The sequence below is a fragment of the Podarcis bocagei genome, assembly GCF_964188305.1.
Source record: "Podarcis bocagei genome assembly, chromosome: 1".
NCBI classification, from domain to species: Eukaryota; Metazoa; Chordata; class Lepidosauria; order Squamata; family Lacertidae; genus Podarcis; species Podarcis bocagei.
The window spans coordinates 30,769,374-30,792,925 of NC_138125.1; the positions used below are offsets into that span (position 1 = coordinate 30,769,374).

General features: G+C 41.6%; 2 protein-coding genes across 2 annotated transcripts; one reads left to right on the plus strand and one right to left on the minus strand.

Annotated features, from left to right (window-relative positions):
- The first annotated feature begins 1,835 nt into the window (after positions 1 to 1,835).
- Positions 1,836 to 19,479, plus strand: SNW1 (SNW domain containing 1). Its single transcript, XM_081173460.1, has 14 exons — positions 1,836 to 1,970; positions 5,005 to 5,158; positions 5,643 to 5,804; positions 9,538 to 9,633; positions 9,715 to 9,821; positions 10,434 to 10,538; positions 10,630 to 10,699; positions 12,434 to 12,499; positions 13,978 to 14,094; positions 14,392 to 14,533; positions 15,027 to 15,123; positions 16,845 to 16,962; positions 18,538 to 18,704; positions 18,783 to 19,479. Exons 1-14 carry the CDS (start codon positions 1,957 to 1,959, stop codon positions 18,979 to 18,981), a joined length of 1,614 nt encoding a protein of 537 aa, XP_081029586.1. The 5' UTR covers positions 1,836 to 1,956; the 3' UTR covers positions 18,982 to 19,479.
- Positions 19,409 to 23,514, minus strand: SLIRP (SRA stem-loop interacting RNA binding protein). The gene is made up of 4 exons (XM_081174787.1): positions 23,388 to 23,514; positions 22,876 to 22,934; positions 21,510 to 21,617; positions 19,409 to 19,541 (listed from the first exon to the last, which is right to left on the minus strand). The coding sequence occupies exons 1-4, from the start codon at positions 23,458 to 23,460 to the stop codon at positions 19,476 to 19,478; spliced, it is 306 nt and encodes a 101-aa protein (XP_081030913.1). The 5' UTR covers positions 23,461 to 23,514; the 3' UTR covers positions 19,409 to 19,475.
- Positions 23,515 to 23,552: the final 38 nt, after the last annotated feature.

The following is a 23,552-nucleotide window of genomic DNA, read 5'->3' on the forward strand; positions in this document are numbered from 1 at the left end:
CTATATTGAATATAATAAGTAGTGGAAAGCAAGGCTTAAAAGGCATAATTCAATTCTTAAATTGCTGAGTCAGCCCACTACCTACAATTGCATCTTTACTACGAAACATTTAGCTCTGTCATAAACATATTTACTGAGAAGTAAATGCCACTAGATTCAATAAGGCTTCCACGCAAATTCACATATTACTTACTCATATCCCTTTTTCACTTTTTACCATGCAAGGTGGCTTACAAGGAATAAATAAAATTGGCAATAAAAATGTCAAAGTGCAAACTACACTTTATAATACAAACTTTGCAGGAATGCAGGCAGCCTCAGTGGGGCTTCCATGTAAATACACACAGGTTTTGGCTGAATGCAGTACATTAGGTGCAGCAAAAGGGGTGTGTGGAATCCTACATCAAGCCTTTTTTGAGGTGTAGTGCACTTTGTACAACTGCCAGCTAACCAGGAAAGTGCTAAACAAGATTAGTGTGAAAAGTACACACCAGGCAAACATGGCATAAAAGAAACCAACTGTAATTACAGCCCAAGTAGTACTAAGTGAATATTAATGTATATGAAAGTTGCGCCCTTTACTGATATATAAATATTAAAACTCCCTTTACTTTTTGGTCTTTTATGGGACGGCAGGGTGGGGCTTAACTGAATTATTCAATGGTTCATTCCAACGTATAAAAACAATTCCAAAAATCAAGATTCAGGTTACATAAGTAAATTTACTTTGGAATAGAGCCCCTCCAGCCTGGTGTTATTTTTTTGTAGATGTATTCTGCAACATGTGATTGATGCAATAATACTGTAGTGCAGCCATAGGCAAACTCGCCCCTCCAGCTGTTTTGGGACTACAATTCCCATCATCCTTGACCACTGGTCCTGTTAGCTAGGGATGATGGGAGTTGTAGCCCCAAAACATCTGGAGGGCCGAGTTTGCCTCTCTCTGCTGTAGTGCATTAGTGGTGGATTGATACTAGACCGTCCACACATTGGTCCATTTTATTAATCATTCTGTGATGACTCCCCATTCGTATTATTGCTGTCTGTATAAGGGGAACTGTTGTACTAGTGTGCAACAAACCAACCCACCCCCAAACACTGGTGGTATAGAAGCTACAGGATTTTTGGAGAAAGTTACAGGACAAGCCCTGAATGGATATGACACAGTATTAAAATTCTATATGGAAGGCACAATAAAAAGGATGTCTGGAGGGGTCATAGGATTGCACTGCTTATCTACCACAGCCCTATATTGTGTGTGTGCTATCATCGGGGCTCCTTTACTGCACAGACTGTTAAGAGGATAGTTACAGGTAGGTAGCCGTGTTGGTCTTCCATAGTCGAAACAAAATTTAAACATTCCTTCCAGTAGCACCTTAGAGACCAACTAAATTAGTTATTGGTATAAGCTTTCGTGTGCATGCACACTGTGTATCTGAAGAAGTGTGCATGCACACGAAAGCTCATACAATTAATTAACTTAGTTGGTCTCTAAGGTGCTACCGGAAGGAATATTTTTATTTTGTTCAGAGGATGCAAGCCCGCTCTCCTCGAATAGAGTTTGCACCCAGCTTGAAGGGAATGTGGATTTTCTATCAAGAGACTGCAGAATTATTTCCTATATGCTCCCCTTGAGTTCCATGTAGTCCAAAGCCGAAACAGCATTTTCCTTGATCTGTCTCGTTTTCAAGTTTCTCCTTTTCTCCCCGTAGTGGAGGGAGTAGTGGGGAATACCGCGGTGCGGGTGGGAGGGGGGGAGAGCCGTCATCCCCACTGCATAGTATTCCCACGCATCCATCTCAGAAGCAGGAGAGGCCACTGACGCGCATGCGTCGGCAAACGAAGGAAGCGCGGGCACTACAATTCCCAGAATGCCTTTGGCTCCCAAGCGAGCCTTGCTTTATCGACGCTGTCAAGAACCGCTGGCGAGGCCCAGAGAAGAGGAAGAACGGCAAGATGGCGCTGACCAGGTTGGTTGAGGGCCTGAAGCGGCACCCTGCGAGGCGGTGGGAGCAGATTCCCCTCTCTTTTCCGGAGCTCGTTTTCTTTTGAACCGGAGTCCCAGGCTTTTGTTTATGGTAGTCGGTTGTGAGGAGGTTGCGATGGCGGCGCACTTTCGCCAGTGAGGCCTGGACCGATCCGGGCATCTTCCTGAGAGGTTGATCCGAAGGCCTCGCTGTTTTCGTGGGGGTGGGGAGGCCTCTCTCCCTCTGGCATGTCTAGTAACGGCAACGGAATTTCGGTTTCGCCGGTGGTGGTGGTGGGTTCCCATCCACTGCTGGTGCGAATAGACCGCGATGGGGGCGGGGCGATGATCTGGGTTGCCGGATACGGGTACACTGATTCAGACGTGGTTTTGGATTGCTCTCGCTGTCGGCCGCACCTGGGCAAGGAGTTAACCTCAGCCTGGAAGCTGTTTTTGTACCCCGCTCGGTTTTCATACGGGATGTCCTGTTGTGTTGGGAAAGGGCTTCTTCGCTTTTATGTCCAAGCGGGATTTTCACACGTTACGTTCAATTAGTGTACAATCTATACACAGAATTTGAGCTGTGCACTTGTAGCGTTATTCACACGCTACGACAGTTGAGCTCTATGGAACGCACGTGCTCATTTGTAGAAACGGTTTGTACCTCTGTTCAGTGTAATGTGTGAACAAGGCTTCCAGGTCGGGCTGTGAAATTCTTACGCCTAAAATCTTCTGCCAGTTAACATATACAATACTGAGCTAAATGGACCATTGCAGTTTGTGTTGCCTCAAACAAAATGTTTCTCAGTATGTTCTGTTTACACCTTCAGTTGCAGCTTATCAGGAGTAGTCAATTGATGAAGTGCATGTATGAAATAAGCAAGACAGTGTGAAAGCCCTGTTTACATTTTCATGTGCCATTGTTACATGTTAATCACATGTATGCACAGTGAAAATACTTAACATACAGTGGTACCTCGGGTTACAGACGCTTCAGATTACATACGCTTCAGGTTACAGACTCCGCTAACCCAGAAATAGCACCTCGGGTTAAGAACTTTGCTTCAGGATGAGGACAGAAATCACGCGGCGGCAGTGGGAGGCCCCATTAGCTAAACTGGTGCTTCAGGTTAAGAAAAGTTTCAGGTTAAGAACGGATCTCCAGAACAAATTAAGTTCTTAACTCGAGGTACCACTGTATTCAGCTTTGTCAAACCATGTGCAGGCTTCAGGATTTTTTCTGACATCAGAAGATCATATGTGGAGTTATCTTGGATGTGATTTGATTAAACCTGAGTTATACATTCCCAAATTTATTTGTTTTCCTCTTTATGCATACCAGCTCAGTTGCTTAGACTTAGCATGCTGCTGATAATGCCAAGGTTGCAACTTTGATCCCCATATGGGACGGCTGCCTATTCCAGCATTGCAGGGGGTTGGACTAGATGATCCTCAGGATCCCTTCCAACTCTGCAATTCTAAGATTCTATGAAATACTAGAACTCATGGACATCCAGTGAAGGCTTTGGGGAAGGCTTTGCCTCATCATGCTGCAACAGCAAACTGAAGGACCATAAGTGTGAACGTGGTGTTAAGTGGTTTGATATTGAAAGGCTAGATAGAACCTTGCCGCCCAAGGGTCACAGATTAAGTAGGTAAATAAATATGGGGAAGGCAAAGTGTTTCTTAGAGAAAGATCTGAAATATTTTCCTTGGAGCTTGAATTTGTTTTATTCTGGATTGTATTATTTGATGTTTTAAAGTGTTGCTAACCACTTGGAGATTGTTTTTCTTTAAAATATAAATCGCTATAGAAATTAAATTAATAATAATAATAAATTTCATTGAGGGGGAAATTGCACCTAGACATTCTGTTTTGGCAACCATAACCTAAGTTTAAGGTGCCATTTGGGGGTTAGCTTATATATATGAGTTTCTAACGTGGTATTTTATTTGTGATAGTGGGTTGTATCCAATACTCCATACATGTAATTCTGGCACAATGGGACTTGTTAAGTTTCCTCTTCCTCCCCAGCACCCCACCCATCTGCTTTGAACTCTCCCCTAATCCTCAAGAGCTGATTTTGAGGGCATGGGCTCTGTCCCTGCTCCTGCCAACCTAGCAGTTTGAAAGCACGTCAGAGTGCAAGTACAGTGGTACTTTGGGTTACAGACACTTCAGGTTATGCATTTTCAAGTTATGGATGCTCTGAAACCCGGAACTACCAGAACGGGTTACTTCCAGGTTTTGGCACTCGTATATGCGCAGAAGTGCTAAATCGTGCTATGTGCAGAAGCACTGAATCGCGTCACGTGCGTGCACAGACATGGCACTGTGGGTTGCGAATGTGCCTCCCACACAGATCACACTCATAACCTGAGGTTCCACTGTAGATAAATAGGTACCGCTCCGGCGGGAAGGTAAATGGCGTTTCTGTGTGCTGCTCTGGTTCGCCAGAAATGGCTTAGTCATCCTGGCCACATGAAGCTGTACGCCGGCTCCCTTGGCCAATAAAGTGAGATGAGCGCCACAACTCCAGAGTTGTTCGCGACTGGAAGTAACGGTCAGGGGTCCCTTTACCTTTACTTTTACCTTTAGAGGCTGGAGGGGACAGGCAAGGGAAATAAAGTTATTTTGCACACATGGAAATCTGTTGTGCCAGTGGAGCTGCAACGTTGGATACAGCCCACTGTCTTTTCTGTCTAGTTGGAGTAATACTCAGATATGCTCATGCTTTAAACCAAATGTTTATTGTAACATCAGCATTGCAAACCAGTGGAAAGGAAGAATGACTTTGTCACAAGAACTCAGTATGGACTCTACCTAAACCACCTTGGATTTTGTATCAGAACTGTAGCAGCAGGAACCTGAAGTTTAGGAAGGAAAATAACTCTTTAGAGGCAAATTAGAGGAAATAAATCAAAAGCGCAGAACTGCAGTTTCTTTGTAAAGCAGTTTAATGGAATAAGAACAATATTTCATGTGTTGTTGTACAGATATAGTCTAAATATTAAGTTCCTTCTTTCTGTTTGCTTAGTTTTTTGCCAGCACCAACTCAGCTATCTCAAGACCAGCTGGAATTAGAAGAGAGGGCAAGATCTCAAAGGGTGAGACAGACTGCATTGGTGTCATCACGAAGGGAGCCACCCCCTTACGGTTATCGGAAAGGATGGATACCACGAATGTTGGAGGTAAAGAGTGGTGTGCACAGTTGTTGACATGAATAAATATTTTAGTTACTTTAGAGAAGTGAGATCTTAGCTTTTGAATGTAAGGGCCTATAATATGTCTATTTCTGTAACTCTGCTGCTTTCATAGATACCCATCCTAACATCTAGTTCAGTGGTGAGAAACTTGGGGCCTGCCAGATGTTGAATTACGTCACTCCTGACCATTGCTCATGCTGCCTGAGGCTGATGGGATTTGGAGTGTGACAACATCTGCAGAGCCAAAGGTTTACTGTTCCTGAACTTTGTTGTATATTTTGTTGTTTCTTCAGCTTGTAAACTGCCTTGTGTATAGTAATATAAAAAGGCAGTATACAAATTAAAAGTGAAATGAAATGAAAATCCTAGTCTTTGCTGTTACTTTTTGAATGACTAGTCTAGTACTAACAATACCTTCTTGTTTCTTTTGCCCATTTTGTAATAATTTCCAATTTATTTTACTGTATAGGATTTTGGAGATGGAGGTGCTTTTCCAGAAATTCATGTTGCCCAATATCCTCTGGATATGGGCCGAAAAAAGAAAATGTCCAATGCATTAGCTGTTCAAGTGGATGCAGAAGGAAAAATAAAATACGATGCTATAGCTCGGCAGGGACAGTCAAAAGACAAGGTAATAGACTTTCCAGATGCTTGTATATAGATATATAGTTTTATTGTTTATGGATATTGTTTTATTTTACTTGGCTTACTAATTCTAATGCAACCTGGAAAAGTTTTGTTATGAATTCTAGATGAGTTTCTCACAAGTCCAACAGTACAGTGGCAGAACATGAGATTTATATCTTGAAAGTATAACATGTGAAGACACTTTTCTGAATTGCTACACTCTTAAGAAATAATACAGGAACACATTTCATAGCATCTGCCTATTATAAGGCTGTGAGTCTTTATGTGGTCACATAGTCAACATCACTGAGGCCTAGTCTCCATATGCAGCAAAATTATGTAATAGAGTGGACTGTACCACTTCAGGCTGCAGGGCAACATTCATAAACACAACCTTCCATCCTCAATTTGAAGTACTACAGCCAATTCTACCATCTTAGAATATTTCCACCTCATTCTGCTACATACAGTGGTGCCCCGCAAGACGAGTGCCTCGCAAGATGCTTCGCAAAACGAAGATGCTTCGCAAAACGAATTTCCTATGGGCTTGCTTTGCAAGACGAAAATGTCTTGCGAGTTCCTACGGGGTTCTTTTCCTCCCCCCCCTTTTTTCCCAAGCCGCTAAGCCACTTATCAGCTGATGCTAAGCCGCTTAACAGCTGATCCGCTAAGCCGCTTATCAGCTGATCCGCTAAGCCGCTAATAGCGCTAAGCCGCTAATGGGCTTGCTTTGCAAGACGAAAAAACCGCAAGACGAAGAGACTTGCGGACGGATTCTTTTCGTCTTGCAAGGCACCACTGTATATAAATCCAGGACCTAGAGTATTGCCCTTAAGCTGGCATCCTCAAACTTGGCCCTCCAGCTGTTTTGGGACTACAGTTCCCATCATCCCTGACCACTGGTCCTGTTAGCTATGGATGATGGGAGTTGTAGTCCCAAAACAGCTGGAGGGCCGAGTTTGGGGATGCCTGTCCTTAAGTGACTAAGGAGTAGGTGATTTGGCTATTCTCACAGTTAGTTGCTGAGGGTGTTGGTGCCCACTCCACTACTATGGTTGCCTACCCAGTCTACGTGTCATGTTTCTGGGACCAAGGAAATCTACTTAGCTTCACCCAAGAATGGGAAGCCAAACAAAGGGATAGATGCTTGAGCACTACTTTCCTTGGTTGCAGGAACTGAAGGACAGCGAAGGTGGAGATAGTTATATTGTCATATATCAGTCTATGAACACACAGACTGTTCTGCCTTAAAGATCCAGTAGCCCTTAAAGTGAAAGGGAGACAAAACTGCACATACAGCTAAATATGAAAGTGACCACACCAGCACTGCCTCTTTGGTTACGCAGCTCGGCTTCTCCTTTAAAGAGCAAATTGCCTTTTGAGGCTGGAACACACCATGCATACTCTGCATGGATACTTACCTGGCTCATTCTTTACCCAGCCAAGGTGAATGGCAAAGCCTCTTCTCAGTGCATTCTTACTAACCAAATAGGGAATCGGGCCTGTCTTAATTACTGTGAGCTTTAGAAGTGAGTGTGAGACTATGATGAATCTGTGTTAATTATTTTGAAGTAAAATGATGTTTGTGGCATGTGAAGTGGAAACGTGTTTCTACTTAGTATTCCTAATGGTTCCTCAGAGTGTGATCGTCCCCACACAGACATATTCTGCTGTTTTTCCTTCAGTAGTGTGGGCTATTTATCCAGGATTAAGGGAAGAGACAGTGTACCCAATGCTCAGCCTCCATGCATATAAATGCTAAACATGTGGAAAAGAGAGGGCGAAGAGCATTTTCAACAACCTCCATCATGTAGCCTTGTGTTGGGAAAGAACCAAAGAGTCATGTGGGTCTGTCCTCCCAGTAGGCAAGACTCACCTTACTGCTTTGAGGAAACGTTTGTTCTCCGTACATGAATGGGCAAGTGGGTAATTGCAAGCCTGTTATTACCAGTAAGGCTACCACATTGTACTCAGTTTACTATCATTTTCTCATAAACAGTGGATAATGAATCGTAGCTTTATCATATTCAGAGCTTACTCGTTTTAATGTGGATAGAACATCATCTTCTTTCATTCTCTGGGATATTTTGAGCTCTTAAAGTGAGCTTGGTTCTTCATGCTTTGAGATTCTTGGGGGTTTTATAGTTAATTACCATGAAGAAATATTGCTCTTCAAATGTCCTTCATTTGGCTTTGTGAGATGTGTTTCCATTGATACTCATTTAAAGGGTTGTTAATTCTGGAATACTTGGATGAGAATTGGAAAATCGTTCCTGTGTTAAATTATTAGCTGAGCTACAGGTCTGTTTTTATAGTTAGGCAAATGCCATAAAAGATGGAGAGGTGCTGCTTAGAGCAATCTCTTTTGGGGTGAATACTTGCCTCCTTGAGTAATGTTGAGCAATTAGGCTCAGTTTATGGATATATAGAACAACTTAATTCCTGGTTTGCTAGGACTTAGTTCTCTATTTCTTTATTTTTTACCATCATCTTTTCTTGTATATGTTGTGTTTTGGATATTAGAGTTTATAATACATTTTTTAGCTTTCACAGTTGTGTAATTATACACATGCTTTGAGAAAACTCTGTGGTATTACTGCCTCCCCCACAGGCAAAAGATTAAGCAATCACAAAAGCATGTCACAGTAGCTTGAGAGAAATTACCTGGTAGCACCACAAAAAATAACACGTGTTACCATTTCTCTTGGTTCCTGGCATAGTCTATAGTAAATGGTATATAGGTTTAGTTTGGTAGACACCTTTATACATGCATCCTGCTGCAACATAATTGCCTTATCCCATTTCTAGATGGCAAATGGGCACTAGTTCTTGAACCTGAAGAACATTGCCCAGAAGCTCTTAAAACGTTACCTTATTCTTTAAAGAAGAAAGCTGCCACAAAAATGCAGTGATGTTAATAGCAAATGCAGTACACGCAGCAACCATTTTAGGCGTGTCTGGTATGTGTGCAACCTCACACACGTGCATCGTGCCAAACCCGGATGTGACCTGAAAATCTCTCAAAAGTGGGCGGGGTGGGGCGGAACAGGGGGTTTGCAGGCTTTTTCAATGGGTGTTCAAGTTATATGCAATTTCATGCAACCCCCTCACAAACAGGGAGTTGCCTATAAAATGAATTTCTCACAAATAAGCCCTCAATAATTCAAGCTTATTGACACAAATGTGTTTCACTTGTTCTGGTCTCAAAAATTAATAAATATGACAGCTTTGCAAAGCACTCTGTGTTGTCTGCTTTTTCTTAACCAATCAAACTCCATAATGCTTGCAATTTGTGCAACTTTTAAAGTTTCAGACAGCCATTGCACCAGAGGATGAGCTATTTCCTTGCAATTATTATTTTATTTATCTTTTACCTTCTGTTTTTATGTTTTGTATTTTAATGTTAGCCACCTTGAGTACCATTTGGTGGAAAGGACATAAGCAAAATATCCCAGTAGCTCCAAATAGGGTATGAAAGAATTCCAGGTTTTTGATCAACTCAACTTTGATTCTATGGTCATGATAAAAAGGCTTACGATTTGCAATTCTAAAGATATTCTTAGTGTTTGGCCCTTATATGGACAATTCTATTTTGGAAAGCTAATCTAGTTTATTGTTGTTTTTTTAAATTAAATAAAGCTCCATAAATGAGGAGGGAAATGAAGCTCCGCAAGTATGCAGGATTTTTTGTTCATTTACAGTATTCCCTTTTCATAATGCTGTTTTCAATGTTTCAGGTCATTTACAGCAAATACACAGACCTGGTTCCAAAGGAAGTTATGAATGTGGATGACCCTGATCTGCAAAGACCTGATGAAGAAGCTGTCAGAGAGGTACTGTGGTCAGTGATGCACGCAACTATTGAAGCCACTTGCATCTCGTCCAAGTGTTTAATGTAACATTTCTGATTGCAGCTTACAGAAAAGACTCGAGCAGCACTGGAAAAGTCTGTCTCCCAGAAAATTGCAGCAGCCATGCCAGTCCGAGCAGCTGATAAACTAGCTCCAGCTCAATACATTCGGTACTTGACAATTTTTGGATTGTTGAAATTTCTTTGCATGCAAAGTTTAATGTAAGGCCTTTTTTGTGAGTGTGAAACATAACCATTATCTCAGGCCACAAACATGAGTGTTAAGAAATTATTGCTGTTTAATGAAATGTGATATTAGTCCTGTTAGAGAGAACGTGATGTACTTAGCTATGCATAGGAAACTGTGTGGCTATGTGTTCTCTTCTTGGTTTGTTTCTGATAATGAACTTTCTTGCAATAAATATATGATGGCTTTTATGGTCCATAAATGGTGACCAGCACAATGAGGGCTGTGAAGCTACCTTCAAATATATAGGTCTGAAATATAGGGTATCCAGTTGGAAAGATTTTTACTATCCTACCAGTAAAATTGGATAGGAATTAGAACATCGGGCTCTGCTGTATGATTGAAACAGACCTCTATAGTTCAGTGTGTGCTCAGTTTGAAAGAACAGTGACACATCATCTACTTCTGCACTTCTACTCAAGTGTGTATGCTTGGCAATCCAATGTCTGTGAGCAAAACTAAAATTCTGGCAAAGTAAATAAGAGGCTCATTAGAGGCTCTGTACTGATAACTGAATTTCTTCCTTGTTTTTTCAGATACACACCATCACAGCAAGGTGTGGCCTTCAACTCTGGTGCAAAACAGAGAGTTATTAGAATGGTGGAGATGCAAAAAGACCCCATGGAGCCACCAAGATTCAAGTAAGAATCAGAAATGTACAACTATTGTGCCATAGAGGGTCCAGGGACAGAGACCAACATACTAAGGTTACTATATTTTTCAACTCATTAGGATTAACAAGAAAATTCCTCGTGGTCCACCATCACCTCCAGCTCCTGTAATGCACTCTCCCAGCAGAAAGGTAATGGACAACTGCGACAACTCTTATGTAACATTTTTAAACATCTGATGCATAAAGTATGGAGGATTCAAGTGTACGTATCAGCAGACAATCCATTGGGGGCCATTGGGCAGGAACTGTTTTTCTCCAGCCTCAGGGAAGTTAACAAGCTATCCCAGCATGAGACATGATGGAGAGTGGGGTGGACATGGATTACAATAAAATGTAATTTTGAGGTGTCAGTTCTGAAAGTTTTAAAAATGGATGGATGTAAGTTCTTCTAAGTATCTGTATTGGCACCACTGCTTTTTAACTTGTTGATAAATGGACTGGAGTTGGGAGCAAGCAGTGTGGTGGCCAAGTTGAGATTGACACCAAATTATTCAGTTTGGTGAAACCCAAGATTGTGAAGAGCTCCAAAAGAATCTCTACAAACTAGGTGAATGTACAAAAGAATAGCAAAAGTGGTTCAATGGAAATTGAGGGGAAAGATCCTAATTTCACATATTACGCCAAGGAGATCTGAGAGCAGTGACTAACCAGAAAAGAAAGATCGGGTTTGTGGTGGAGAGCTCAGTGAAACAGCTACTTGCTCTGCAGCAGCTGTGAAAAAGATAAATTCCATTTTAGGAAACCTTAGGGCATCTCAATCAAAAATATAATTGCTGCTAATGCCTGCAACCACACTTGGAATATTGTGTGTAGTTATGTTTGTCATACCTGAAAAATGATATTGAAATCCTGAAAATAGTTGCACAAAGGGACAACTAAAAGGATCAGAGGCTGCAGCAGCTCCCGTAGAAGGAAGAGTACAGTGTCTTGGGATTCATAGTTTATAAAAACCGTAAGCAAGGGGAAATAAGTTTCAGGGCCATAAAATTATGCACAGCATGGGGAAAGAGAATAGAAAGTTGTTTTGTCTCCTTGTCTCATAATAGTAGAACCAGGGTCATTCAATAAAGCTACTCAGTCTGAGACACAGGTTGTTGGGCTAGATGGATCTTTGACCTGAGCTAGAATCATGGAATTGTAGAGTTGGAAGGGACCACAAGGGTCATCTAGTCTAACCCCCTGCAGTGCAGGGATCTTTCGCCCAATGTGGGGTGCGAATCCACAACCCTGAGATTAAAGAGTCATGTTCTACCAACTGAGCTATGTTCCCCCTGGTTAGATTGTCTAGTGATGTTCCAGATTTTTTGTTTTTCTTTTCCCTATAGCTTGTGGCTAGACTTGCTTGCTTGAGAGGTCTGGAGCCATCTATTCTGTAGGCACCTTGGCATGGTAAACCTTGTTCATTCATTCCTGATAGCTACTTGAGCAATGTGGCGATGTTTGTAAAAGCCATGAATGTTCTTTGGGCTACTATTTGTTGAAGAAACTTTCAGTGCTACCAATGAGGATTATGTGAATTAAAACTCATTGGATACGGATGGAAGTTCCCATTTTGGGGAGTTGGACTGGATACACTGACCTAGGTCTTCCCAAAAAGTTTGGTATCTGAGGTTTAAACATTCAGCTACTGTTGCCAGAATGCTGATAGCTTCTATTTTAGTTTTAGCTTTCCAGGAGATGCAGCTTGAATGAACAAGACAATTGCTGGGGGGGGGGGGGACATTTCACTGTGTTTTGTTGACACTTCCTATTTGACGGTTCATGGCTACTCAGCTACTGTGTTTCAGAATGGGAATGAATCCCCGCCTCTCATTGGTAAAAAGGGGAAAAAATCTAAAATCTCTTTACCTCTTCTCTGTTCAGATGACCGTGAAGGAGCAACAAGAATGGAAAATTCCTCCTTGCATTTCAAACTGGAAAAATGCTAAGGTAATTAGCTTGTCATAACGTCAAACTGTAATGTTGCATCCTGCTGGGGAAACTCCTCAAAAAATGATCTGCAGTCTGAATGATACTTTAAAGCATCCAGAGCTGAGTAAACCAGCTGTGTTCAGAAAGGAGGTTGCAGTGATAGGGTTTGACTCTTCTCTGCCTTTTATCTTAAAACTGCCAAGATGACAAGGGCAAAGAATTTGCTAGATAGTAAATTGCCGTTTTGCAGTGATCAGCTGTGGTTAGGCAAAGGAAAGTATTTAAAATTCCCTCATACTGCTGTTTGCAGGGTATGAAACCAATTTGCCCCGATGCTCTCAAGCCTTTACCAAAAAGAATATATTCTTGCAGTAGCATCTATTTATCCGAGCCATTGGAAGTGTTGGACTTGAATCAGAAAGAATTAGATTCAAATCTCCACTTAGTCATTAACTCTATATGATTACTTTGAGCCGGTTGTGTACACTCAGGCTATCATACTTCACAGGACTGTTGCTGTAGATTGGGGTAATCATATATACACAATGGAGTTGGAGCAGGATACAAATGGGAGGAATTATATAAAATTATTTACTGGTTCACATTTATGGTAACTAGCTTCTGTTGCAGTAAGTGTGTATATGTACCACCTTCTCTGTCTACCAACTAAGGTCTATGATGTTGCTAGAGAAAGCTTGTGCCACAATAAATTGGTTTTTCTTCAATTGCCTCAGAGCTGCCTTTGTGTCTCTTCTATACTCTGAGCTATTTTTCTCTTTTGCAAAGGCCCTTTGTTGTCCTATTCAGAGAACAATGACATTGACAGTTCAGTGCTTGCAGGAAGAGGGAGTAGTGATGAATTCCTGTGATGTTTAGGATAATCCTTGTTATTAGAACTACTGTGGCAGGTCTTACTAAGAGAATATCACATTGAGGCCACTGAATATGTCATAGGTGCAGCGGTTTCTTTGATTCTTTTAATAAAACTTTAGTTTGTAGAAACATGATTAATTTTCCTAGCAACTTAAACATGTTTGGTGCTACTTTTATTTGGAATGTTATTCCCATTGTTAAATAAACGTGCTCAGGATTTCAGCTTCAGTCAGATACGTGGTGGTGGTGGTACTAATCACTCCTGCATCTGTTGGGATTCTTCAGTATACAACAAATAGTGAAAAGGGAAAACGTGTTGCATAGATAGAATCAAGGAAGTTTTAAAGACCATTTTAAATCTTGAAACTGAGAGAATTGTATTACTTCAACTAATGCCATAAACAGGGGCTTGGTGTCTGGAGGATTACAAAAGTAGGAACCAAACAATACAACTACTTGCACCTAGAGCAAATGAACTGCCCTGAGACCTTCGGGTATAAGGCGGTATAGAAATTAATTAATTAATTAATTAATATTGAATTACAAGTAAGGATTTGGGGCAGCTTCTTGGCATGCCATGTCTTTTCCTTCATGATCAACTGTCTTGTCTGTTTTTCCTCCAGGGTTACACCATTCCATTAGACAAGCGTCTGGCTGCGGATGGCAGAGGACTGCAGACTGTCCACATTAATGAAAACTTTGCCAAGTTGGCTGAGGCTCTCTACATTGCTGACAGGAAGGTCAGGCTATAGTTGCTTCTCCGCAGTGCATCTTTCTGAGTAATTTCTTTCCACAGAATAAATTTGAGCAGCATTGCAACTTTTAGCCGGTTGCTTGGAAACGGCTTTGTGTCCGTAGTGTGGCATGGCTTCTACACTGTTCTTCTAGCCCTCGTCTAGTTTCTTGATTGGCCCAATGCAGCCGGCTGCTTCCAGTTCTGGACTGTACATCCTATTTTATATTACCACTCAAAAGCATCAAAACTAGGTCTCCTTGTTCTCTCCTTACCATCTGGCTGTGCTCTGAATCTTGTGCAGGCTCGTGAGGCTGTGGAGATGCGAGCCCAGGTGGAGCGGAAGATGGCCCAGAAGGAAAAAGAGAAGCACGAGGAGAAACTCCGGGAAATGGCCCAGAAGGCCAGGGAGCGAAGGGCAGGGATCAAAACCCATGTGGAGAAAGGTACATCCCATCCTCCTGCGGTCTTCATAAAATATTCCAAAGAGGGTTCTGCACATGACAAGTGTACTGACCTTATCAGGGAGACTGCACTATATGCAGTTACAGAAGAATGGCTTCATTCTGGAGGCCTCTACATGCATAGCGTTCCTCATGCAAAAAGAATGCAGCTCATTTCTATGCATGTTTACGTGGAAGTAAGTTCTCCTTTGTTGAGTGGCGTCCAAGTAGGTGTGCATAGAATTGTAGTTTAGGTGGCTTCTCGTTAATGGCATGTAACCTTTAGATGAAAACTGGGGAAAGCACTAAAGTTGTTGGGCCACTTGTTCATTTTGTGAACAAGTGTAGAAATGTTAGGAGACCCTTCAACTTCTGAGTACTTAGTCCACCATCCACTGTGTTCTTCATAGCTGCAAGTTCAGCTTCCACTATGTTGCTGTTAACTCACATAAGAGATGGCTGCATGTAATTTTGAATTTCAAATGTATCTGTGCAGAGGATGGAGAAGCTAGAGAACGTGATGAAATCAGACATGACAGACGAAAAGAGAGACAGCACGACCGGAATCTTTCCAGAGCAGCCCCTGACAAAAGGTAAAGTTGTTCAGCTAATAATAACTGGGCAGTTTACTACTTGGTCAAGGTAAATGTAAAACGTTTGATTCTAACCTAAAAAAATAGTATTCATTTGGTTGTTGTTTTGCATTAAGTTACTGTTTATATAAAATTTATATACCACTTCATTGGAGAAAACCTCAAAGCAATTTACAAGATTTGGAAATGTACATACCTGTAGTGCAGTGATTTCTGGTGTGCTATGGCACACTATTATGTTAAAAGTAGTGTGTGTCAATTTTTGTGCTTCTGTGTATTAAGTGCTTGTGTGTTCTTCTGCATAGCATTAGTTGAGGCTCTGTATAGCACTAGTTCCTTAGTTTCTCTCTATCAGCCCCAAAGGAGGGACTAAGGATGTATTATGATGGGATCTGCATCTGATGGGAACAAGATTCAGGTAGGTAGCTGTGTTGGTCTGACGCAGTTGAAATATATAAAAAAATATTTTTAAAAAATTAGTAGCACCTTAGAGACCAAGAACAAACTTAGTTGGTCTCTAATGTGCTACTGAACAATTTTTTTTTATTTTGATGGGAACAAGTTAACTTTGAGGATTAGCATGGAGAACATAATCATGGAGTTAGACAATCTATAGCCTTTTAAAATGTGGGGAGCGGTTATGGTTTTGTTTATTATTAAGATATTTATTGTTGTTTTTATACTGTAAACCACACAGTAATCCTTGGAGGAAGAGAGGTATATAAATTTAATAAATAATACCACCACCATGTTCTTGCTTTTGATGGTCAGACAGGAGAGTGACACTGTAGAATGCAATATTTACCCTTAGGCAAGAATGATGCTCGGATAAAGGCTTGAATGTGGCACGTTCACCTGTGCCCATCATGTAGATTTTCCCCCCACCTAGTTTACTCTTAGGTTGCACACTTTGTGCCAGCCGGACTAGCTGTCTATTGTATTTTGAGAACCATTTCTTTGCAGGGTGGATTGATTTTTAAATCGCCCAGGAAAAAACATTAATGAATTAAATTTGCATCTGAAGATTTAAATTGTTTCAAATCATTTCCCTTGTTTTAATTTATGCACATCCTGAGCAAGCATACGTGTGAACTAGCTGCTAGAAAAACTAACACACAATTAATTGTGTTAAGTAGCAAATTAATAAGAACCTTTATACAATATATTACACAACTTCTATGCAGCCTAGTTCTTTTGCGCAACAGAATTATACCTGCTTTGGAGACAAAGGGGACAGTTTAATTTTACAGTCTGTTTCTGTTTGGTCCTTTCTGTATTCTGTATTACAAGCAAGATAACTTCCTTGAAGTTGAATGCTAGAATCCAAAGATGCGTAAAACTTGTTCCTAACGACCTAAGAGGACTTTAGGTTTGTTTGTTCTGAAAGAGCACTCCCCTTGCTGTTGCACAGGCTTGTATGGCAGGCTATTTTTTGAAGTTGAGAGTTTCCAAAACAGTTTGTCATGGTGTGGTCAGCTTTATGAAGATGGAAAAGTGCAAATGAACCACTGGGTAGTTCAAATGTCATTCATGACTAAGTTATTCCTGTGTTCAAGCAAATCAGCACTGCTTCCTCAAAGTATGTCTACCCCCCCCCCCAATAACTGCAAAACTACATCTGACTTCCATCATCTTTATTCTGAATAGGCAAACTCCTCACATGGAAGGTTTAATTGTTGATATTTATGCAACATAACCAGTATACAATGTTGTTAACTCAGGTCGAAGTTGCAAAGGAATGAGAACAGAGATATTAGTGAAGTCATTGCCTTGGGTGTTCCTAACCCTCGGACATCCAGTGAGATCCAGTATGACCAAAGGCTCTTCAACCAGAGTAAGGTAAGTAATGCCATCCATTGCTCTGGAAAGTTATCACTACATTTGAAAGAGACAAGTGCCATGTATATGGCCAGATGTACAACATTAAAAAGATAGCTATGACATAAAATAAAAATACCCCAAGCCAGGCATCACCAACCTGCAGCCCTCCAGATGTTTTGGCCTACAACTCCCATGATCCCTAGCTAACAGGACCAGTGGTTAGGGATGATAGGAATTGTAGTCTAAAACATCTGGAGGGCCAAAGGTTGGGGATGCCTGCCCTAAGCCATGACATGTCAGCCAATAGATTGAACAAGCCATATTTTATTTGCTCATTTTCCAAATAGCTCACTGTGTAGCGATCTGAAAAGTTATTTGAGCCTATGTTCATAATTTTCAGCAATTCTAATTTAAAGTACTCAGATGACAACAACTAGGAACCTGTACCTAGTGTGTGTTGCAAGTTATACATTGGTTGTGGAAAGTATTAGGTTGGTGGGGAGTGGGTAGGAAAGGAATTGAACTCTGAAGACACATTTCCTCAAGATTATTTTTGTAATGAAGGGGCAGCTACCAAGCGCACTGTACTGTTGCATTCCAGACCTAGGGAGGCCACAGGAAAGGGCCTATTAAAGCAAGCGCCACATCCCAGAATGGGATAGCCCTATCCTAGAACACATTGAGTTGAGTGAAGGAAAGCAAACTTCACTTCCTCCGGACGATACAATTAAGCAGCTTCATTTCCTCTACAGCACTAGATTCTAACACCAACCCTTGCCTTTCAGTTGTTAAGAATTCAACATGTAAATTAGGGGTAGGTAACCTTTGGCCCTCAGGAAAATTTTATGCAGTACTGATTTTAAAAGCGATCTGCAAGTGATCAGTTCAAACCTCTGGCATACAATAATCTGCCCACCCCCACAACCTGCTAGGCTGAGGAGGCAGCAGAAAGAGATGAAGAGCCCCCCCCCCCCCGCTTTTGTCTCTGACCCATCATCATGTGCCTCCTACCAAATTACCCCTAAAGTAGGGAATGTGGCCCTCAAAAGGAAAAATGGGTGCCCACTTTGGTATAATTTAATACAAAATAAGACACCTCTTAATATAACTTAATATATTACCAAGGCCCCTCAATGAGCAGTGGTTAGAAAACTATGGGTAGGTTAAAAGTAAAATGCATTGCACTATCCTGCAATATTGCCTTCATTATGGGTAAATTTAGCATTCACTATAATAGTGTTTCAAAGCATGCAGCATTTCTCTTTAGCGGAGAAGTGTGCCCTCTGACACCACTGTGGTTGGAGGCTAAACCTGAACCTGGTATCCCAAGCCATTGAGAACCAAGCTTCTCCTTTCATCTGAATAGTTCTATCCTTTTATCTTACGCTAGTATGCAACAAAGTTGGAACTTGTTGGTTTTATGAGTAATTTCTGTTCTCCCAGAGAATGCTGTATTCTGACTCTGAATAGCAATCTACCTAATGCAGTTAGGTAGGTTTTCAGAGTAGTATTGATGACTTCTAAGGAAACCTGTTTTTGGACATTGTACTTGTTAGTATCCAAATAATATAGATGGTTTTGGTGTTCTGCTAGGGTATGGACAGTGGCTTTGCTGGAGGAGAAGATGAAATTTACAATGTCTATGACCAGCCCTGGAGAAGTGGTAAAGACATGGCCCAGAACATCTACAGACCTAGTAAAAATGTGGATAAGGACGTGTATGGTGATGATTTGGAGGCACGAATAAAAACTACTAACAGGTATGGAAATTTCAAGTATTTCCAATTGTATTTTTACTACTAGAACACTCGATTTACTACTTTCTTTTGGTCTCGCAGGTTTGTTCCTGATAAGGAATTTTCTGGCTCAGACCGCAGGCAAAGAGGTCGAGAAGGACCAGTTCAGTTTGAGGAGGATCCTTTCGGTCTAGACAAATTCTTGGAGGAAGCCAAACAGCATGGGGGCTCAAAAAGGCCTTCTGATAGTAGCCGTCCTAAAGAACATGAGCATGAAGGCAAGAAGAGAAGGAAAGAGTAAGGAATTGGTTTCAAGCATTTTAAACAAGACTGCAGGGGATTGTCTAAACCACCCGACAGTTCCTGTATAGTGGATATAGGCACCCAGCTAAAGGGACATTTTTGCCCAAGGAACAGAGGAAGTAACGAAAAACTGGACCACTGAATTATAGGTTTTGTTTGGGGCTCTAGCTTTGTGCTGCCCCTTTGTTTTTACACAGGTGGAGCTCTGTTCTCTTAAGGTCAGAATAAGCTGCCTGGTGTATATGGAGTTCTTAGTTAAAGCTGCTTATTCCATCTGATAATACTCCCCCTTGTACATAGTTTGCCCTGCTTCTGCTGTAACGTATGTGAGAGGGGGAAGAAAGTGTATTGTGGTTCATTTGCTCTGCTGTGATTGTATAGTTCATTCATCTTAAGCTTATGAGAAACAGCTGGATTCATTTAACTGAGATGAATACATATCCAAGTTTATTTTAGTTTCTTTATACAGCAGTGAAATAAAGTCTCCTTCCTTTAACTGATGTCAGCAGTTCTTCTGTTTGAAAAGTGGCCTTTGCTTTTCTGACGTTTCACATCAAGCTGAAAGATTGAACAAACACAATTGCTAGTAAGGCAGTAGAAGAAACAATCTTAATATCCATATCAATGTTGATATACTTAATATATTCATTTTTGAGGTGATGTTCCACATAAGTTGAAACCACTTTTCATAAAACATTTGTGTAAGTTTCTACGAATCAAGGCCTGTTATGAACCCCTAATGAAATACGTTTTTGGCTGAAAGAAATACCAGATCAGCTTATTCATTAAAATTACCTAGGATTACTACAATGTGTGTTTCAGATACAGCTTCATAAACTGCTTTCAACATTTAATTATGCCAACTTTCAACTGTAAATGCACTGACTAATGATCAACCAACTTTCCGTTATTCAATATACGCCATTTCACATTTAGAACTTTAAACATTATAGATTTCCATAACCTCACACTCCACGAAATTTTCAAGACTCATTTTCATTTGTGAAGTAAATGTCTGTGAAAAGACTGTTAGACTGAACTTATTTCAGGTATGAATTGAACTATGAAGGATAGAACATGAGAGCCGTTTTATTTATTTCTCTTCCTTCCTGTAAGGACCTGAAAGGGGGGTGCATAATTTTCCTCTCTTTCATCCTTGTAACAATCCTATGAGAAGGGTTAGCTGAGAAAAGAATAAGTGGTACAAGGTCTCTGAAATGTTCCTTGGCAAGCAGGCTTTGCATTGGGCTCCTTTTAATTGGCACCAAATGCAAAACCCACTGGAACTGGTTGCACTTGGGAGCTCTTTATGGAAGTTCCCTAGTACAACTGATCCCTGCTGAAAGTTTAACAGCCTGGCTTGCGTCGCAGCTGAGCTGCAAAGACCCAAGAAGCACACTTAAGAACATGCCCCTGAGTATTTCAACTCTAGCCCACCACCTCTGCTGCAACTGGAAGCAGTAGAGATAAAATGTAGCTATCCGTTGTGAATAAATGTTTGTGGATGACAATGCTAACTAAGGTGCCTCTCAAGTACCACAACAGAGTACAGTGGTACCTCGGGTTACATATGCCTCGGGTTACATACGCTTCAGGTTACAGACTCTGCTAACCCAGAAGTAGTACTTCGGGTTAAGAACTTTGCTTCAGGATGAGAACAGAAATTGCGTCGTGGCGGCGGCGCAGCAGCAGGAGACCCCATTAGCTAAAGTGGTGCTTCAGGTTAAGAACTGTTTCAGGTTAAGAATGGACCTCTGGAACAAATTAAGTACGTAACCAGAGGTACCACTGTATGTACAAATCAGCTGTGTCAGTTGTTTTCTCCTTGCCCTGTTCTCTGTGGTCTGCTCGGCTTGGGAAAGTGGTGGGTTGAGGCTTAACACTAGCATTGCCACCTACTCAGTGCTGCCTGTAAGGGGGGTGGGGATTACTATAACACAGTAGGAAACAATTCTCTTCCTCCTCCACGCAATCAAGCAATGAGACCGTGTTAGGAGAGCGCAAACTTACCCTCTCCTTGCTCAGACCATGATGATATATTACACCCTGTAGATCAGGAGTGGGTAAAAAACAAAGACATGCCACCAAATGCTGGCTCTCAAGACTCCCCAGTCCACACCTTTCTCTTTTACCAATCTGGAACACGTTCTTTAACTGGGGTGCCGCCTCTTGCTTTTCTATATGGACAGGTGGATGGATAAAGCCTCTGGTTTTGCATGGCTCTTAGGTAGCCTACTGTAAGTCACATCCATTGCTCTGCCCACCTTCTGGACCCCATCCACCACTGGGGTGTAGGCCTAGAAGGTTGTCCATGAGGGATTATGCCCCTTGGACTGAAAACTATGCACTCCCCTGCTTATAAATCTGTTTTATTTATGCAAGTCTCGTCACTTATTAGGTCTGAACTTGTGAAAGGTCTGAAATGTGCAACAAACAAGCTAACCAGGCCATTCTCAGTGTTCAGCTTTAAATATAAAATAGCAATTCTCTTCTAGGATAAGAAATTCAGTATGCACAGCCTCTTACCTTAGCTCCTTCTAGAATATGAGTGTCTTTCTGCAAAGTATTTTTAAGACCTTCTTCTGTAGAAAATCCAACCCAGCCAAAACCTTTGTGGAATCCCGTTTCTTTATCCTAATCATCCAAAACAAGTATGTTGAATTGATTTAGATTTGATGGATCCTATGTACTACTGCTTAAATGCTACTTCAGTATGGACTACATGTGCCCTTTTCACTTTCAACAGAAACCTGGTGAACAGCGTCATGCAGAAAGCCATTACTAATCATAAATGTTAAACAACTGGCAAATTATATTCTCTTCCCAGCAGACTAGGAAGTTTCCTAGCCACTTATTTCACTGGTTTATGTGGGATGACAAGAATGAATTTGCTGGAAGCTAACTAGTCACCTCAGGAGTAGCCAACGTGGTGCCCTCCACATGTTGTTTAACTCAAACTTCCATCAACACCAGGCATCATGCACAAAGGCAACAAAGGAGTACCTTGGTTGGTTCCCCCATAGTTACCTTATACTGGGAGGTTCAGAATTTCCTGGGGGAAACTAATTTTGGATAGGTCACTGGGAACGGGTGGAGTTATAGTTGAAATCCTATAAGCTGGGAGTAAATCCTCATTAAAAGAGGACTTACTTGTGAGTAGACATATGTGATTGCACTGTAAATTAATATAAAATTAAAAGGAAAGCAGTTACTCTACAAGTCACGTTTTGTACTTTATGGAACATGATCTAGCCATAGTTGCATAATTAACCCTTCCACTGAAATCATTAAGATTTCAGTACAAAAGTAATGCATTCCAATGAAACTCAAAGTGCTCATTTTTTGATGTCTTGTCGTTGTGTTAGTACAGCAAAAGCTGTGTGTGTGTGTCCGTGTCCCTGATTTAAATACACAAGCAGTGAACAGCACAAGATAGGAAATAATCTATCGTAAAGTGGGAACTGTATGCCCTTCATATTAAGTGGATATCCCTGAGATATCAGTGTCTGAGCACAAGCAGCCCTTAGATGCAGATATCACAGAGGGCAGAAACTAGCTGAAAGTCCATCTGAAAATGAAGTTTGTAAAATGCATGGGAAGAAAAAGAACTATTGGTGGCCTCTGCTAAGTGTGTTCAAATACAGTTCTAAAGGTGCCAACAGGGAATACTGCATTGTCTCAATAGTTTGAATTTTTCTTTTATAATTTTCAGATGCATTTTAAAATCCAAATGCAGGTGATGATACCAACTGGATATTAACATTTGTTATGTGGCTTTGTGCCAGACCTGAATTTTACTGTTATAGGTAAATTGCAATTGTATAAAACTAAAACGCGGTGGAGAAGAAATATTTTGTTGAGTTTAGGTTCAGTTAACGGCAATGATACTCACAAATGGCAGCAGGCATTTTCTCACAGAGCCAAACTGAGCAAAATATTGTTTTACTTCACCTGCAAAAAGAGAGTCATTTATCAAACCAGGTTGTCTTGGGGCGTTTCTGTGCATGACGGCGACGTGATTTTTAAATTAGGGCTGCAAACAAGGAAGATGGACCGATGGAAAAGAATTCAGAGCGCTGCACCGTTGCAGAGGAGAGGGGGTTTCTGTAGGTGCTGCTTGCATGGCGTCAGCCGAAATCCCTTCCTCTGTAGCCCTTTAGCCGGGGTACAAAGCCCTCGGCACAAGAAATAAGGTTGGGTTTGACTCACGTCTCGGGCCTCCCTCCGGGTTCTCCAAAGCATCTGATGCAGGGATGCAGAAAAGGGCTTAAAACCTCGGGAGCGGGAGGCGCCCACGCTATAACCCCGGCTAGCCTTCTTTTAAGACGCCAAAGGGGCCGACTTACAGCACCCCCTGGGACTCTCTGAAACCCCTTCCCTCCCCTAACCCCGCACCCCACTCACTTGGCCCCGCCGTCCAAGGCACGCGGGCGACGAAGACCTCGAAGAGCCGCCGGGAAGGACCTGCCGCCGCCATCTTGAAAGCCAGGAGGAAGTAAGGCGGGCTCTCGCCGGCCAGCCAATGGGGAGGCGCGCTCTTGCCCTTTCCGCTGAGCGCGAGCAAGGTCA